We start from the raw sequence: 17,496 nt of genomic DNA, 5'->3' as shown, positions 1-17,496 counted from the left end.
TCATGGGGTTGCGAGTCTCAGTGAGTTCATGATGCCTAGTGCTTGAGGTGGTGCCCGGCCACCACAGGGCCTCATTAACTGTGAGCAATTATTATTATCATGGAGCCCAGGGGACTGTGGAAGAGAGGCCGGGTGGGGGCTTTCAGGGAGGGCTCCCAGGAGGAGGGGACATCTAGGCCAGAAGCTAAAGGATGAGGGGGAGTTAGCAAGGCAAGGAGGGGGGTGGAAGTGTGTCATAGGCAGAGGGAATAGTAGCTATACAAGCTCAGAGGTGAGGGAGGGCTGGGGCTCAGACCACCTCCTTAATTCCCCCGCCAGTCTCAGGGGACATAGGCTGTGGCTGAGGCCACGCACTCCATCTGCAGGGCCCAGGCGAACATTAACGGGGAGCCGCTGACCAGGGAGCTGCTGACTGGGAAACTCACCCCTGCCTGCTCCCCTGGGATCTCCAGCGTCTGCTTTAGTCTTACCTGGCTTTTCCCTGTCCTGGGGAGGCTTAATGCCCTCCCCAGCCACACCCCAATGCCTAGGATCCCACAGGAGCTGAAGAACAAGGAGAGAGCCCGTCACACCCAGAGAGGTTGAATGGTTTGGCCAGAGTCACACAGCATCCGGGTATTCGGTATTTGTGTGCAGTTCTCCTCACTCCTTGGGCGGGAGCTGGTCTGGGCTGAGAAGGGGAGAGCCCTCCCCCACCGAGCAAGACAGAGGCCATTGTGTGTTGTGAAACCCAAACCCGGCCCCCTCCGGATGGGTGTGAGGTCGGCGGAGGAGAGGGCTGCGGGGGGACGGCCCCCCGCCCCCATCATCCCGGGGACCCAGCACGTGCTCCCAGCACAGCCACATCTGGACTCCAGCTGGCAGCTCCGGAACGGAGGGGGAGCCGTGGCCGCGGGAACTGGCCATCCAAGGCGAGGAGGAGCCTGGCGGGTGAGGAGACAATGGCCGAGGGCACGGCGAGCATGGCATCGTCCACGAGGCCCAGTCCAGTCCTCCGCGGCTCTGCAGAGGGCTGGGAAACAGAAACCTCGGCCAGGAGCCCCTCTGCTGCCCACGTGAAACAGAGAGGTGGCGGCTCTCCTGTGGCCACAGCAAGTAGCACAGCCATGCATGGGACCTGGCTCTGTGTGGCCACAAGTCCAGGGCTGGTGCTCAGCCTGAGGCACCAGATCCCAGCCCTGTCCCCACGGGGCACCCCTCCCTCCCTCGCTTGCCCACACCAGCCTGCCATTCGGCCCCCAGGGCCTGGCTGATGTGTCTCCCCATGAAAGCCACCCCACCCCCATGGAACAGCCCGGGGAAACGCCCCCCGTGTCCCAGCGGACTGGCCCCCTCAGAAAACCAGCAAGACTCAGGCCAGAAGAAAGGTTTATTGTGCTGGTCTGTTACATCTCAGCACCTGGAGAGTCGTGCAGAGGTTGGGGGGCCCCGGACGGAGGGATGGGGAAGAGGCCCCCCCCTCAGAGCCTCCCCAGATCAGGACGGAGCTCAGGCTCCCTTGTCGAGGACGAAAGAATGCGGGGGGCACAGGCTGCCAGACCACACGTGCGAGCACAGGGTGGGGGCCGGGCCCCCCTGCTCCGGGCTGGGTGTCAGAAACCCTCCCCTCACCCAGACTCCCCAGAGGGGATCCCCTCACACGCAGCCCCCCGGCTTCCAGGCTGCTGGGGGTCCTGCCAAGAAAGCAGTAGTGGGATGAGAGGCGGCCCTTGAGGGGGCCCGAGCCCCAACACCCCTGACCCTGGACCAGTCAGAAACGGAGGGCACCTTCGGGAATACTTAGAGCAGTAATTTCCAGAGTGTGCTCTGCAGGACGTTACTCTGTAGCCGGAAACAACAACAAAAAAGAACTCCACAGTCAAAAGCAGTTGGAGAAAGGCTGAGGGGACCCAGAGTCCCCAGGGGCCTTAATGTAGCACTTGTCAGAGCCCTGGGGAGCTGGGGAGCTGCGGGGGCAGAGAGGCAGTGGCTGTGTTTCCCCAACTCATCGGTCCGCCAAAGCATTTTTCCACAGGGTACCTCAGGCAACCCAGTTTGGGAAACCCTGGTTTACGGCCCTGGAGGGGCCCCTCGCAGAAGTTTCCTGATTGATCAAGCCCCCTTCTGCAGTGGCTGTAACTGCACCAACCCCAGGACATCAGCACCTCCTGTTCAACCTCTTCCAAAACTAGTGATTTGGGGGTTTTTCCTCCCTCGATGGAAAAGCAGCGACATTTGCACCGTCACGAGGGACCCGTGATGCGTTTCCCTGCTGACGTGGCTGATGTCCATGGGCCGCTTTCTCGTGGCTGGAACAGGGATGCACCCCCGTCCCCACCTCCCCAGAGGAGCTGTGGGATGTAGGCCTTTGGGGCCATGGAGGCAAACGTTTCTGGAACTTGCTGAGATTCCTGGGGTGGACCAGAGACCAGCCTCTCTATCTGCTGGAGGGGCAGGACACGCTGGCATGTGTGGCGGGGGGAGGCTGAGGAGGGGGTGTCAGGGGGCAACAAGGGCCAAGGGCCTTTCCAAGCCCGAGGAGGTGACCGATGGTGGTCTGACAGTCAGGGCGGGCAGCCCTGGAGGCCTGTTAGATGCTGGGGGGGATGCTGCCACCAGCACAAGAGCTTTCGAGGGGACCAGCTGGGTCCCCGGCTTCCTGGGCCAACGAGGGAGCCGCCCCTGGCTCCCCTTGGCCTTCGCCGGCCTCCCCCGCTGAGCACGGCTCCTCTGGCACCTCTGGTTTCTCCGCTGGGTCCCCGCATGCCTGGGCCGGCTGGTCCCCCGCCTGGCTGCCCTGCTCCTCCTCGGACTGGCCCTCTGTCATCCTGGCTCCGTCTCCGGCGCCCGGGGTGGCCCTGGTGGGAGACTTGAGGTTCTGGGTGGCGGCGAGGATGTCAGCCTGGAGCTGCTGTGAGGAATCCAGGGCCTCCTCGGGCCGGCCGTCGGGGGCCCTGTCGGGGACTTCGCTGAAGGCGCGGGGGCCCCCGGCCCGGTCGCTCTGGTCCACGTACTTCTTCTTGGGGAAGGAGGAGGGGTAGTAAGCCGAGGCCTTGTGCTTCTGGCGGGTGATGAGAGCGGCGCAGACAATGAACATCAGCAGGAAGGCCAGGGAGCCCACGACGGCGATGAGCATCACGTACTGCCGGAAAAAGTCCACGATCCCGTCCAGGAAGTTGGTGGGGGGCTTGGGGCCCGCCAGGGGCGTGGGCTGGGGCCCCAGCGATGTGGGGCTGAGGGCCGGGGTCCGAGGCGGTGGGAGGCTCGGGGAGGAGGCCGATGAGCCCTCGGCCTCCCCACTGCCCCCTGAGTCCTCCAGGAAGGCAGCCTGCAGGGTCACAGAGTGGGCCGCCGCCGGCAGGGCCCTCAGGAGCAGCAGCAGAGACACGACGAGGCTGGGGGCCACGGCAGAAACCATGTCGCCCGGGAGCTGTGGGGAAGCAAGGCAGCAGAGAGGTCAGAGTGGGCCTCCAGGGTCACAGGGGACCCCCCAGGAGCCGCAGAGAACATATTCTAATAAGTGGCTTCCTTTCTCTGGGGTCTGAGCTCCCCCACTGTACAAGGGACCCCAGTCCTTCATAAGTAGGGTCCACACCTGCCCCCGAAAGCCACTCTGAGGTCTGGGAGGGCAGAGGCTGAAGCCGATTTATCCCAGCATCCTCAGGGTTTTGCACACTATCTGGTATACAGTAAGTGCTCAATAAATGCATCTTGCCTGACTTGGCTGAATTAATAATAATAACTTATCCTTTCATGGCTCACCACATGCCAGCACTATTTTAAGTTTCTTATGTGGCATTTCTCACTGAATCCTGAGACCCACCTGGCCGGGGTAGGCCTGTCATTATCCCCATTTTCCGGGGGTTGAGGGACTTGCGAGGGAAGGGCTGGCGTTTGGATGCAGGCGCTCAGGGAGAGGCAATGGTGGGGCTGAGTAACTGAGAAACTGAGGGAGCTGAATGACCCCCCTCCTCTGGGGAGCCCTCCCCAGCAGCCCCCAGACCCTCAGTGGTCCCCTTCTCGCCTCCGGAAGATGCGGAGGTTCTGAAGCCTCTGGACTCCCTGAGCTCAGCATTGGGCCTGCGTGCCGGGAGCACGCCAACAGTGTCCGCCCCACGGCGAGCCCTCACCTCAAGGCTCAGAACGGGGCCCAGGGGACAATTCTTGTGCCCGAGACAAAGCTGGAGACAGCTGGAACCAGAGTGCGACGGCCACGACTGAACGGGAACTAGCCCCACACCTCCCTCCCCCACGGAAGGAAGGCTGCCCCCGACGTGAACCCCCAGACCCAGCTGACTGAGAAATTCCTCACAGCCCAGGCTTGCAGGGGAGCACAGCTTCTGAAAACCAAACTCTCTCGGCCAGCCAGAGTGGGGCTGGGCACTCAGACAAACCCAGGGACCCCTTTCTGTGCCCCCCAGGCCGGCCCCCAAGAACCCCACCTGATCCAGCAGAGGGCCCAGGACCCTGACGCAGGGTGGGGCTTGAAGCTGCAAGATGGAAGAGCCTTGGGAATCTCCTGTCTGAGGCCCTGTCTCAGGGCACCGAGATGGGGGACCGAGGCCTAGAGAAGGCAAGGGGCAAGCCCAAGGCCACACAGCAAGTTCCTGGGCTGGAGGAGGAAGTCAGGTTCCCAACACCTTGACTGCAGGTCCCCTCAAGGTGACCTGGGGATTAGGAGATGAGGCACGAATGACACGGAGCCATTGCGTGGCTTGCTCCCAGTGCCCTGAGGCCTCCCAATTGAGTGTCATTCCTTGAAATTAATCGCAGTGACATGAATTTGGACAAACTGACTCAGATGGCGAAACATGAAAAGTAATTCCAGGACATAAAAAGAAGCAGTCGCGTTCAGGGGCTCATTGTAAACGAGCTGGGGGTCCCGTACTTGCGCCCTGGGCTCCTCGTCGGCGCGCCCCTTGTGTGGACGCGAGCCCATAGGAGGCCTCGGGGCGGCAGCTCACCCTGTCTCCATTGCTCCGAAAGGAAGTGGAGGTCCAGAGACGGGCAGTGACTTGCCCGAGGACACACAGACGGGAAGCATCAGAGGTGGGATGGAAACCCCCCTTGTGTGACTCGAAGAGTCTGCACACTCGCACGCCGCACACCCGCTCGCGTGCCCAGGGCTGGCCCAGGAACGGGCCACACCCCCTGGTTGATATAACTCCTCAGCTGGAACAAGGACCTGAGATGCTCCAGGAACGTCCGGAGGCTTCCTTCCCGGGCCTGCCCTCTCTGGCACTTGTTAGCAAAGTTTCCCACCGACGGCTTTGATCCTCGGGCTGGCTGGGCCTCACTTTCCCCGTCTGTAAATGGAGGGCAGGTGGGAGGTGGCCACAGTCCCGCCTCACAGGGCTGTCGGGACCCATGCGATAATGCTCAGGAGGAGCCGGGCACAGAGCAGCTGCTGGTGGAAAAGGTGGGATTCGGGGCCCCTGGGGTCCCCCGGCTCCAGGGTCAGTCAACATTTTCCAACCCACGTCCACAAATGGTTCTCTTCGCCTGCCGTGTAAATTTGCTCATTGTCTCCCCCACTCGCCTGAAAAAGACCAACTTTTTTACCTCTTTGAGTGAAATCTCTTCAGCTCTGGCCACTGAGGAATGCAGGACCAGACACACACACACACACACACACACACATGCGCGCGTGCACGTGGCAGTGAGCTGGACAGAGGGAACTGCTCACTTCCCCCTGAGCCTCGGGGTCGGGGCAGAAGATGAGGACAGAGGCCACACAGTCGTTGGCTCTTAAAGGACAAGATCCCAACTGTCAGAGTCCCCAGTCCCCGCAACCCGTCCCGGCCTCCTGGGAAAGGTGCAGGCAAGGTGTGGGGAACCAGCCAGGCCTTGCAGGAGACGGTGGAGTGACCCTGCCCCCCGACAGCTCCTGGCCTCAGTTTCCCAACTGCAGAATGGGAGCACAGGCCTGGCCGGCTCTGAGATGACCATTCTGCCGGTCAGCTGCCCCCTCCTTCCCCAGTCGTGATTTTTGCCAGGACTCAGAAACTCACAGGCCGTGAGGTGTGGGGTCAGGCCAACGTCTCTCGTTTTTCCCAAGAGGAAACTGAGGCTGGATACTGGGGATGGGCTGCCCGGGGCCGCCTGGCCAGTCGGGTGCAGCCCTGAATGGGGAGGCAGCTCAGGAGAGTGGGGAGGTCATTTTCCAGCTGTGTGTCCTGAGGCCGGGCTCTTCACCTCTCTGAGCCTCGGTTCTATGTCTGTCCCATGGGGATAAGGCCACCTCCCTGGACCACCGTTAGGACGAGAAACAGCATGCCCGATGCACCTTGGGGTCAGGTAGTGGGCACCAGGTTGTGGCCCAGAAGCCAGACTGGAGCAGGCCTCTGTTGGAGCCCGTCTCACTCAGGGCTTATTGTGTTAAGACATGATGGTCACACTTTGATGTCAGGAGTATGCAGACGATGCAAATCCACTCCTAAGGCCCAGGGACACCGAGCCCTGAGGCCGAGGGGCCAGAGCAGCTGCCCCACCCCCACCCAGAGACTGGTGGCCAGAGGGGGAGGGGCGCCCACAAAAACCTGGCTTCAATTAGTGGCCTTTTGGGGGAGAGGGGTCTGGCTGAAGCGCTGCCCCCTCCCGCCCTGGGGCAGCCGAGGACAGGGACCTGGGCCCCTTGGAAGGGAGCCCTGCGGAGGGACCAGGGTCCTGAGGGCTCAAAATCCACACACACACACACACACACACACACACAGAGCAGCAGCACACGGACACACAATATACAGACATGCAACACAGACACACAACATGCAGACACACAACATGCACACACCCCAGAGAGCCCGCAGGGCCCACGAGCACGGACACACAGGCAACACACACGGACACACAACGGGCCAATCCTCCAACATGTGCGTATACACAACCCCCTGACACACAGTTGATCCCCACAGACAGGACAACCCCGTCCACACCACCCTCCCGCTGACCCTGGGAGCGACCCCCCTGGTGTCCACTTTCCAAGAACGACACCTCCCCCCACAGCTAGGCCACGACGGCACACGCACGCTTCGGCCCCCCCAGGCCCGCACGCGGGGTGCACAGGAGGCACACCTCTCCTGCCACCCTCCCCCTCAGCACACACTCTCGCGCACACACACACAGCATCCGACACACACTCAAAACTCACACAAACTTAGAGATGGCCCCCAACTCACTCTCACAGCCCCCAGTCCCCAAACTCCAAGATACCCCCAGGCTGCCCGGACAGAGGAAGGGACCCCGGGACTCACCAGCTCGTGCGCACACAGGTCTGGGCGCTCCCACCAGGTGGAGCGAGAGCGAGTCCGAGGCAGTGCCCACTGCCGCTGCTCTGGGCTGGCGAAGGCCCTGCCTCCTCCCGCCCCTGCCTCCTCCCGCTCCTCCCTCCTCCCTCCCCCTCCCTCGGCCACGGGGCCAGCTTGGTTTCATTAAGAGGGTTTGGGGTGGGGACAGGGGGAGGGGCGGGGCTGCTCCGGCCACACACAATCCCCGTGGCTGGGCTCCCTCGGCAGCAGGGCCCCCTCCACACCCCAGGGGAGACCAGATGGGGCATGTCCTTCCTGGCCACGGGTCCCCAGGGCAGGCAGGGGCCGACGGACAGACAGGGCAGCCCCGCAGTGCTCCCTGAGCCCAGGGAGCAGGGGTCCAGCCCCCCTCCCACAGGGGATGAGGTCAGGGAGGTTCAGAGGCCCCTGGAAATGAGGAGGAAAATTCCCCGTGCTGGGTTCCAGCTGTGACTCAGGTTTTCCGAGGCCCGGGGTGCAGAGTGGGAGCCGGGGCTGTGAGGAGGCCGGTGGAGGGTCCAGACCTCAGGCAGCAAGCGAGCTCTCTACCCGCCGCCTGGCCCTGTCTGGTTGGACCCGGCCCTTCTCCAGGCCTCAGTTTCCCCAATTGCAGAGGCGGGCAGGAAGCTTGCTGGGCTCCCTGTGGTTCTGATGTTCCAGGATCCACGGCCTCACAACACCTCAAATGGAGTATCTAGAACAAAGTCGGGGCGCCATTCCACAGACAGGGAAAGCGAGGCAGGGCGGAATTCGAGGGGCTCAACCAGGGGACTGAGATGAGTCAGGAGCAGGTCCTGGAACCCTGCGGAACCCGGGGCGTCAGCAGCCCTCTGCATTCATTCATTCATTCACTCATGCGCTCATTCATTCATTCAGCAAGTGATTAAGGGGCTCCTATAGGGCACCAGGCGCTGTGCTGGGCAGCCTTCAGAGGCGACTCAGGCACAGCCCAGCCCTCAAGGAGCCACTGTCTTCCAGGGACACACGGGTAAACGAGTTTTTACAAAACAGAAGTGGGTGTGTGGCAGGAGAGAAGCCAGGCCAAGGGAACCCCGGGATGGAGAGAGGTCCACTGAGGGAAAGAGGCAGGGAAGTCGTCCCAGAGGACGTGGCTGTGAACGGGCGGCATCTGAGCAAGAGGAGACCCTGGAAACCCACTCCAGGTGAAAGGACCAGCCTGGGAAAAGGCATAGTGGCTGGGGCGCCGCATGCGGACAAGGCGCTGGAGTACAACGTGGCCGAAAGGGAGGAGCAGGCAATGAGGGCTGAAGTCAGCAGGAGCCGGCTAAAGTCTCAGTGCGGCACCCATCCGGGAGGCAGTAGGGAGCCAGGGAAGGTTTGGGACAGAGGGAGGAGCGCATGGATCAGTAGTTTGTGCCCACTCCCCAGGGACCGGGACTCTAGAGCACCATTACTCCTTTCGATGGTCCTGCAGCCCCTGCCCACCTCCAAAAGGAGAGGGCAGCTGTTTTTTGGGAAAATAACACCAGAGAATTTCCCGTCTTCTCTTGACAGCACCCCGAACGCTGCGTCCTAAAGGGAGTGGGGGACTGTCCGCCAATGGACACATACACACGCCCCCAGGGGCACGTGGCCTCCCACGGACATATTGCAGCAGTGGCATCCCCCTTCAAGATGGCCAGGGGGGCCCCAGCCCTGTCTGCCCAGCCTCGGACCAGACCGCAGGCGGCTGGAGCAGCCAGATCTCCCCCAGGGCCAGCCCACGGGACGAGGGGAGAGGGACCCTGAGAAATTGGGCGGCGGGACACAGCCCTGGAAGGGCCGGCTCACAGCATGGCGCCCTGAGGCCCCAGCCTCCGCCAGGATCCCGTCCTGGGCTCCTCCTGTGGACAGACTGGGTTCAAACCCTGCCTTCTCGTGTCCCGCCCCACACGGAGCCTCTGCTCGTCATCTGTAAGACAAGGATGGAGAACCTCTGCTGCTCACAAGGCCGCGGGGGGAAAGCCCAGGAGCCGCAGGACGACCGTGCTCGGAGACATCAAAGCCGGAGATGGGTCTCATGGGGCTAAAATCCAGGTGTCGGCAGGGCTGTGTTCGTCCTGGAGTCTTTGGGGGGAGTGGGGGGCAGTCTGTCTCTTTGCCTTTTCAAGCTTCTGGAAGCCGCCTGCATCCCTCGGCTCATAGGCCTCCTCCTCGTCTCCACCGCCAGCCACTGTGGGCTGAGTCGCTCTCATGCTGCCGTCTCTCTCGTTCTGTCTTCGAATCCCTCTTCCGCTTTTAAAGACCCTCACGATGACATTGGGCACCCCCCGCAATCCAGGATCATCTCCTCATGTAAGATCCTTAACTTAATCACGTCTGCAAATCCCCCTTGCCAGGGAAGGTGACATATTCACACTCACAGGTTCCAGAGGCCAGGATGCGGCGTCTTTGGGGAGGTGGACTAGCATCCTCTGTTCCCCGTGGAGCTGGAGTCACCCACCCTCCAAAGCGCGCGGTCTGCCTCCCGCTAGAGCCCCCGCCAGCCCAGCAGGCCACACACGTGCTTGGGGAGGGGGACCGAACACAGGGAGCCCACCGGGCGGATGTGGAAACTGAGGCACATGGCAGCGTGACATACCCAGGATCCATACTTCCTCCTCCCCCAGCCCCGGGGTCTCGTCTGGAAATGAAACCGCCAGGCCAGCGCCCCTACAAGGGGCCTGTTCCCCTGTACCACCTGCCCCCACCCCGTTAAAGGGTCATGTCCACACACGTGCACAGAGACCCACACGCTGACCTTAAGCCAAACCTCCCAACCACAGTCTGAGGACAGAACCACAAAAATGTCGGTCACAACGAGAGAAGGAAGGAGCTCTGCGCTCCAGCCCAGCTCATGAGTCAGCTGTGCGTGGCTGGGCAAGTCACTGTCCCTCTCTGCGCTGTAGCTAAAGGTGGGGCAGACTAGAGGCCTGCCACAGCCTGCCAGCACCTCAGTCCCAACGCTGTCACCTAAATGTCATTCACTCTACAGCTGTTGCCCGAGCACCAGCCCACGTCAGGCCCTGGAGACAGTGATGAGCGAGCACCGGCACGGAGCTTGCAGAGCACAGGGGAGACCCGCCATGAGCAAGGAAACAAACCAATGAAGCTCTAACTGCAAACTGAGCTAAGAACCGGGATGGGGCAGTTCAGGGGCTGTGGGAGGCTAGTCTGGAGGGGCTAGTCTGGTCCCAGAGCTCATGGGGGCCTCCACGAGGAGACGACCGTAGAGCTGCTCGTGAAGATGAGGAGGAGGTATTCAGGAAGGCAAGGAGGCAAAAGGATTCCCAGCAGTGGCAAGAGCACGTGCAGAGGCCCTGAGGTAGACAGGAACCTGGCACCTGCAGAGCGGTTCCTGAGGATTATTATTGAGTAAGTGTAGATGCAAGTCTGCGGGGACCAGGGTCTCTGCCTGTTCTGTGCACTGACATAACTCCAGCATCTAGGACAGTGCCCGGAACACAATAGGTGCTCAATAAATGCTTGTGGACGTGGGGACGACCACTCTGACTTCCTTTCTTGCATCCCCAGGTTTTGACAGCCTACTGCTCTGAGAGTTTGCTCCTCGTCCATTCTGAGGGTCTCACATCCCACATTCTCCAGTTCCAGGACCTGCTGTGGGGCCGAGCCGGACGGGCCGCACGGCCCTCACCACCGCAGCTCAGAGGGGCGCGGGCAGGCCTGGCCACCCGCTCGCAGCCTGTAATTTCAGAGGCAGAGCAGCGGGCCCTCTGCCCAGCCTCAGAGCGAGTCGGAGACCCCACCCTGTGCCCGCCATGCAATTAGCAGCCATGCCCCCCGCCCTGTGGAGCAGCCCTGGCCCAGGAGGCAGGGAGGGGAGGGGACCCGCCCCCTGAGCCCCTGCCAGGTCCTCCCCGGTTGCCCCCGGGGCGGCTGCCTGGCCCACCACAGCCCCTGCTCCATCCTCTCGTGGGCTCAGAGCCACTTCTAATTACACGGCCCCTGAGGCCACCGGGGCCTGCCCTCCGGACAAAAATACCCCAAGCCTTTCATGTGGCTGGAGAGGCCCTGGCGGCGGCCTCAGAGGGACACCCGTGCAGCAGCCTCCCATCAGGCGCTCCAAGGAGGTGGAGGGGCCTCGTCCGGGCAGGCCGGAGCTTGAGGCGTGCTGCACAACCTCCCTGGGCCTCAGTTTCCCCAACTGTAAATTAGAGATGTTCACTTATTCCCCAGCTGTCTACTGAGTACTGACCGGCGCCAGGAACCGAGCAGGGCTGTGAACAAGACAGAGGCCGCCACACCGCTGCTCAGGCCGTTCCTTCCACCTGAAGCACCGCCCTCCACGCCCCCTTTGCCTACCACCCCCTGCACATCTTGTAGCTCAGTCATCACCGCCTCCAGGAAGCCCTCCCTGAACCCAGGGAAGTCAGCAGCTTCCGCCAGCCTCCTGCACCCGCAGGCTCCCCACCCAGAGCACTGAGCGTGTGGCGCTGCAATGGCCCATCTGCATGTGTCTTTCGACTGGGAGCCTCGGGGGCCAGAATCAGGGTCTTTTCTGTCACTGTGTCCCCATCACCAGTGCCTGGAACACAGTCGGTACTCACTAAATGCCCATTCACTGGTTGAATGACTCTAGTTTCACCTGCCCATGTTACAGATGGGGAAACCGAGGCCCAGGCGGGGATACCCTGCCATTATTTTGCCCTGCCCCAGCTCCTGCGTGGGAGCAAGACGGACCAGGCTCCTGCCTCAGGGGCAGGGAGCTCCTAGTGGGGGAGACAGTTGAGGAACAAGCCAACTGGCACATTGGGAAGATAATTCAACACCACAAAGTGCTATCAAGGAGATAAAAAGGATGAGCAGACAGGGAGGAGCTTGGGTCGGGGGCCACGGTTGCCTGGGCAGCTGTGTTAGCAACTGTCGTCAGTGCCAGCCTCGCTGAAGAGTGTCTGAACTGATACCCACAGGGTAAGAGGAACCAGGCACTCGAGGAGCAGCAGCCAAGGGCACAGAAAGTGCAAAGGCCCTGGGGTGAGGAAGGGCTTGGGATGAGGCCTTCTCCAGCGAACAAGCCTGGGTGCTGACCCCTTCTCACCAGGGAGTAGTTAGAGCTGGGAAATTGGGAGGCCTGCATTAGCTCTTGGCTCCGCCCCCTCCCACACTGTGTGACCTGAGCCTCAGTTTCCCTTCCTGCATCGAGAACGGTCAGGGGAGGCTCCTCCAAGCTCTGTCCTTCTGTGATTCTAAGCAAATTTTCCACTTGTTGCCCACCCCCAGCAAACAACCGGACGCTCGCCCACTACCAACGGGAGAGGAAAACATCACAGCCACTTTGGGAGGCAGTCCGGCAGATTCATCAAGTTAACCGCGCACTTCCCAGACGACCCAGCCATCTCTTCCCCAGGCGTTTACCCCAGAGAAATGAAAACACACGTCCAAAGACGAAAACGTCCATAGCTGCTTTATCCATAATAGCAAAAAAAGCTGAGAATCACCCAAATGTCCACCAACAGTGGATGAACAGACTGTGGTACGTCCAGACAGCGGACCAGTTCTCAGCAACGAAAGGAGGAGCAAGAAGTCCTACAATTTGGACGAATCCCATAGAAACGCCAAGGGAAAGAACTGGACCCAAAAGAAGCCCTGTGGGTGCGTCCATCCCCACGACGTTCTGGACACCGGCAGACGACACCAGAAACGGGGGTCAGAAGAGCAGTCGCCCCTGGGACGTGCTGACTGGAAAGAGGTTCCGGGAACTTTCTGGGGCTGGAAATGTGCGACATCCAGACGTGGGTGCTGGTTCCGTGGGCGCGAGCAGATGGGAAAGCCAAGCGCACACTTCAGATTCGTGTACTTTACGTGGGTTATGACTCAGTTAAACGTTCTCTGAAAGCATTAAGGAGCCTGCATCCCTCTCTTTTTGGGGTGGGGGGGCGCCCGAGCGGGATGCCCGGCTCCCTGCGGCCGCGGTGGCCCAGCCAGCTGTGCGCTGCCTGGTAAACATTTACATTCCCTGCGGCCCCACAGGGAAGCCTCCGGGAGGGCAGGAATGTGAGCTGCTCACGCCAGCCCTGGCCCCGGGCCCCTGCTCAGCCTGCCGCCCCTGGGTGCCCTCGGGCAGGTCCCTCCCCGGGAGCCCCCGTGGCCCCCGCCCCTCGCCCCTCACAAGGTGATGCTTCCGAGCTTCCTCGGCGGCACTGCTGGAAACGGGGCCCTGCTGTCTTCGTGCAGAGGGTCCTGGCGAGCGAGAGGAGAGGGGAGGGCTTGGAGCTGACCTTCAGGGGCCCTGAGTCACCCAAACATTCAGCACTCACCTCACATCTCTCCTGCTCTCCGCCTCCTCCCTTTACACTGAGACCTTCCGTCTCATCTTCCCTCTCTCCCTTCTTTCCTCGTCTCCTCCCTCCCTCCCTCTTCCTATCTTCTTTCCTTTCCTTCCTCTCTCTCTTAAGACTTCCTGAGCACATACTATGTGACACTTTCCAAGCCCTGGGGCTCCAGCACAGAACCACGCAGATAAAAATCTCTGTCCTTACGTCCTTACATTCTAGTGGGACAAGGAAGACATTAAAAAGTTACCTTAGTAACGTATCTCTGGGCTGGCAGGAGGTGCGAAGGGTGAGGAGAGATGAAGCAGAGAAAGAGCGGCATTCAAGCAAAGACCTGAAGGGTGAGAGAGAGGGACTCAGGAGAAGCTCCAAGGAGGAGCATTCCAGGCAGAGGGAAGAGCAAGTGCAAAGGCCCTGAGGTGGGAGGACCAGCATGGGAAGAGTGTCTGGTGTGGCTGGAACAGAGTGAGCGAGGGGAGAGCAGGAGGAAGTGAGGTCAGAGGGCACCCGGGCCAGAGGGCACAGGGCCTCTGCGGGCATTCGCAGGGGTTCTGGCTTTTCCTCGGAGTGAAGAAGGCCAGCCGTGGTTCCCTGTGCGTGAAACCCTTCCCCACTTCTTCTCCTCTCCTGCCTTGAGCCCCTCCCCTCCTTACTGCCCCCTCCAGCACACACACACACCCCGGTTCTCTCAAGGACCCTGACCAAGCGATGGCTCAGGGTCCCATCTCTACGGGGAGGAAAGGACTCCCCGTAAGGCCCCCACGAAGGCCATACAGATCCCCACGCTGCCCTCGGCTCCTGCCACCCTGACCACTGGCTTCGGACTCAACTGGGGCCAGAAACCTGGCTCCAGGGCCCCTGAGGAGCCACTTCCTCCTGGCAGCTGCGTGAGCCCGCCTTCCGCACTGGGAGCAGGGACACCTCGTAGACAGGGTCTTCCACGACATCCACATCCACCCCCGACGTGGGAAAGGGCCCCTGGGAGTGACAGCAAGGAGGGGAAACCCACCCAGGATGAGGCGAGACCACCTGCCCTCAGGGACCTCTGGATTCTGCTGCTTGGGCACTAGGTGACCCTGCGCTAAGTTACTCAACCACTCTGGGCCTCAGTTTCCTCTTCTGTAAAATGGGGGTAACAGTAACATCCACTTCCCTGGGTTATTGTGAGAATGCATTGAGCCTGGGCATCTGGCACTAAATAATAACAGATAATAATAACAACAACACAGGTGACACCCGGGACTGAAGATCCTTATCACAGCCTCTGGACGAAGCGAACACACAGGCCTGGCATACAGCTGGCGCTCCATAAGGCCACCGGCCGCAAAGGGGCAGAGCGATTGGCCACCCCTACCCCCCCACCCCTGCCAGCCGACGGTCAGCGAGGGGCGCCCGCATCCTTGGAGGGGTGCGTGCTGGCCAGGCCCCTCCCACCTCGCCCCCTGCACAAGCTGAGTCTGGCCTCCCCGAGCCGGGGGGATGGGCCCCGACAGCTGGAAACATCTGGTTTGAATTGTCGGTTGGAAGCACCGGCCAGGGAGCCAAGGAATTTGTGAGCTAATTTTAGGCCAAAAGACGGAGAGCTCAGCAGGGCGGGGTTTCGCCCCCAAACCGCAGGGGTGGTGCTGCGGGGCTCCAGGACGTGGAGGCCTCCCCTGGGCCCTCCGAGTCTCTGCGCCCGCCTCTCCCAGAATGGGCCCTAACTGGGCCCCTGTGATGCACCAGCCACGGCTGCTCCACTCTCTCTCTCCCGCAGCCCAAGCAGCAGCAAGGACCCTTCTCCCCACTTCACAGGTGTGGAAACTGAGGCCCGCAGGGGTTAGAGCACAGCCCAGGGTCAGGCAACTAGCAAGCCGTGGGGTGCGGAGTCGACCCAGGCCCGCCTGACTCCAAGCCTTAACCCCAAGCTCCCTTGATCTCCACCCAGCCTTGGGAGACAGTGAAGCAAGGAACAGAGGCCTTACGTGGGCACAGCAAAAGTCGATACATCAACAGCATCACTGCAGACAGTCATCAGTCCCTCGAAGGGAGACAGGGAAGTGTCATCAAGAATAAGTTGGGGCATGGCTGCAGAGGGGGCCTCTCTTCAAGACCTGAAGGATGAGAAGATGCCAGCCTTGCAGACATCTGGGAAGAGGCTGCCAGACACAGGGAACAGCATGTGCAAAGGTCCTGAGGCAGGAGCACGTGCAGAAGAAAGATCAAGAAGACAAGAAGACTTGTGGGGCCAGAGCAGAGGGGGAGTGAGAGGTGACAGGAGCTTTCCTTCACTCATCCAACCAACATGCTTGTCGGCAGGTGAGATAGGGATCTGAGCAGGGCAGGAGTTGAGGTCCAGAAGCTTCGGCTGGTGGGACTAGGGCACCCACGGTCCTACATATTCATTTGTATCCAGTGATTTGCTGAGGGGCTGCTGAAACTCAGCAGGAGGCAGGCCAACAGGGTCTCCTGAAAGAACCACCCCAAGGAGGGCAGCGGGGAGCCCAGACCCAGGGCTGAGGCTGGCGAGGAATGGGGTTTGTGTCCCAGAGGCTCCCCTGGGAAAGGGGACTGGGGGCGCTCCAGCCTCTGCCAGGGCCCATTCCCCACCGTCGTTCCGCGGGAGAAGCGGCACCAGGCCGAGGCCATCTGGCTGTGCGGCTCAGCAGCGGCATCCTCTTTCTGCCGAGCTCAGGCATGGGGGTGCTGGCTCTGCAGACCCCAGAGGGTACAGCCTTCCAGGCACCAAGGGGACACCCAACAGCCAAGTTCACTGCCACACAGAAGCCCCTCCGGATTCCAGACACCTTGGGGAGGTGGCTCTGGGCGTCTCTCCCTCCTGGGTGGCAAGAGTAGAGTCTGCCCATCTGCACTGCAACGTTGTGGACCAGACGCCTGTGTGCTGTGGGGACTGTCCCGTGCGCTGTAGGGTTTAGGAGGACCCCTGACCACCTACTCGATGACAGCAGTAGCCCCCCCAGTAGTGCCAACCAGAAGTATCCCCAGACATTGGCAAACGTCCCCTGGGGGGCAAAACCGGCTCCGGGGCGAGGACCACTGGCTCTGAGCCTCCCTGCGTGGGCGTTAAGAGCTGTGGGACGATGGTACGACTCGCCAGTTGGGGGGCCCGGGAACCCCAGATTTCCTAACACAGGCTTTGGTTCTGTGTGTTGAGAAATATTAGGAAAACACGGAAAAGTCAAAAGAAGCCAGAAGAGCTCCCCAGCATCTACCCGCCGCGGCTGAGCTCTCGTAACGACCTGGATCCGTGCTTCAGTCCTGTTTCCACGCTCGATGGTCCAGCAGCCGTGACTGGAGGAGCAGTGACAGCGTCAGCCCTGAGCCAAGGGTTTTCTGTGCCTTGTCTCCTTCACCCTCCCAACCCCTGGACAAGGTGACAGTATTATCCCATTTCACAGATGAGGAAACCGAGCTCAGCGTTCGTTTAACCGTACGTCGTGGGCATTTCACCAGGGGATCCTTCAAAAACTTCATTTTCAATTGCTGGGTGCCAGTCTATTGATGGTACAGCTGGGGCTGTCTTATTCCTCTTTAAGATCCCCAGTTGCCGGAATATTCCACAAGCATTTCCCAGGCACCTGCTCCAGGCTGGGGTCATCCTAGAGGCCCAGTTCTAATTCCTGCCCACAGGCACGTACCGTCTCGTGCCCGGGGACCGCGTGTGGAGTGACTGCACGAGCGAGAGGCTGTGAGGACCGTGCCCCGAAAAGCTCAGCAGTCGGGGCTCTGCCCACACACGTCCTCGAGGCCCACGGTGTTTGGGCCCTGGATTCGCACGACGCCTCACACACGGAGGGCCGATCCTCGTGGACTGTCTCTCGGGGCAGCTGAGCTGCACACGGGGAGACGCATCGGAAAGAGTCGCTCACACAGGAGCGGTCGTTGTGTTCTCTCCCCCAGGGCATGTGAAAGCGCCCCGTCATGTGAGGACCGAGAGCATCTTTGCCGTCTCAGAGGGGCAC

General features: G+C 61.3%; 1 protein-coding gene across 3 annotated transcripts; it reads right to left on the bottom strand.

Moving 5' to 3' along the window:
- Positions 1-1,351: 1,351 nt before the first annotated feature.
- On the bottom strand, positions 1,352-7,345 carry TMEM119 (transmembrane protein 119). 3 transcript variants are annotated; one of them, XM_070627061.1, is made up of 2 exons: positions 7,230-7,345; positions 1,352-3,409 (listed from the first exon to the last, which is right to left on the bottom strand). In XM_070627061.1, the coding sequence occupies exon 2, from the start codon at positions 3,395-3,397 to the stop codon at positions 2,570-2,572; it is 828 nt and encodes a 275-aa protein (XP_070483162.1). In that variant the 5' UTR covers positions 3,398-3,409; positions 7,230-7,345; the 3' UTR covers positions 1,352-2,569. The 3 variants fall into 3 exon arrangements, with proteins under 3 accessions (XP_070483162.1, XP_070483160.1, XP_070483161.1); XM_070627059.1 differs by lacking the exon at positions 7,230-7,345 and adding an exon at positions 4,422-4,646; XM_070627060.1 differs by lacking the exon at positions 7,230-7,345 and adding an exon at positions 4,110-4,178.
- Positions 7,346-17,496: the final 10,151 nt, after the last annotated feature.

This window comes from Equus przewalskii, chromosome 7 (genome assembly GCF_037783145.1).
Source record: "Equus przewalskii isolate Varuska chromosome 7, EquPr2, whole genome shotgun sequence".
NCBI classification, from domain to species: Eukaryota; Metazoa; Chordata; class Mammalia; order Perissodactyla; family Equidae; genus Equus; species Equus przewalskii.
Note: the sequence above shows the minus strand (reverse complement) of the source record. Positions and strands in the feature narration are given on the sequence as shown.

Excerpts from the sequence above, each read along its gene's own strand:
- TMEM119 (XM_070627061.1), bottom strand. The coding sequence starts at position 3,397 with ATGGTTTCTGCCGTGGCCCCCAGCCTCGTCGTGTCTCTGCTGCTGCTC.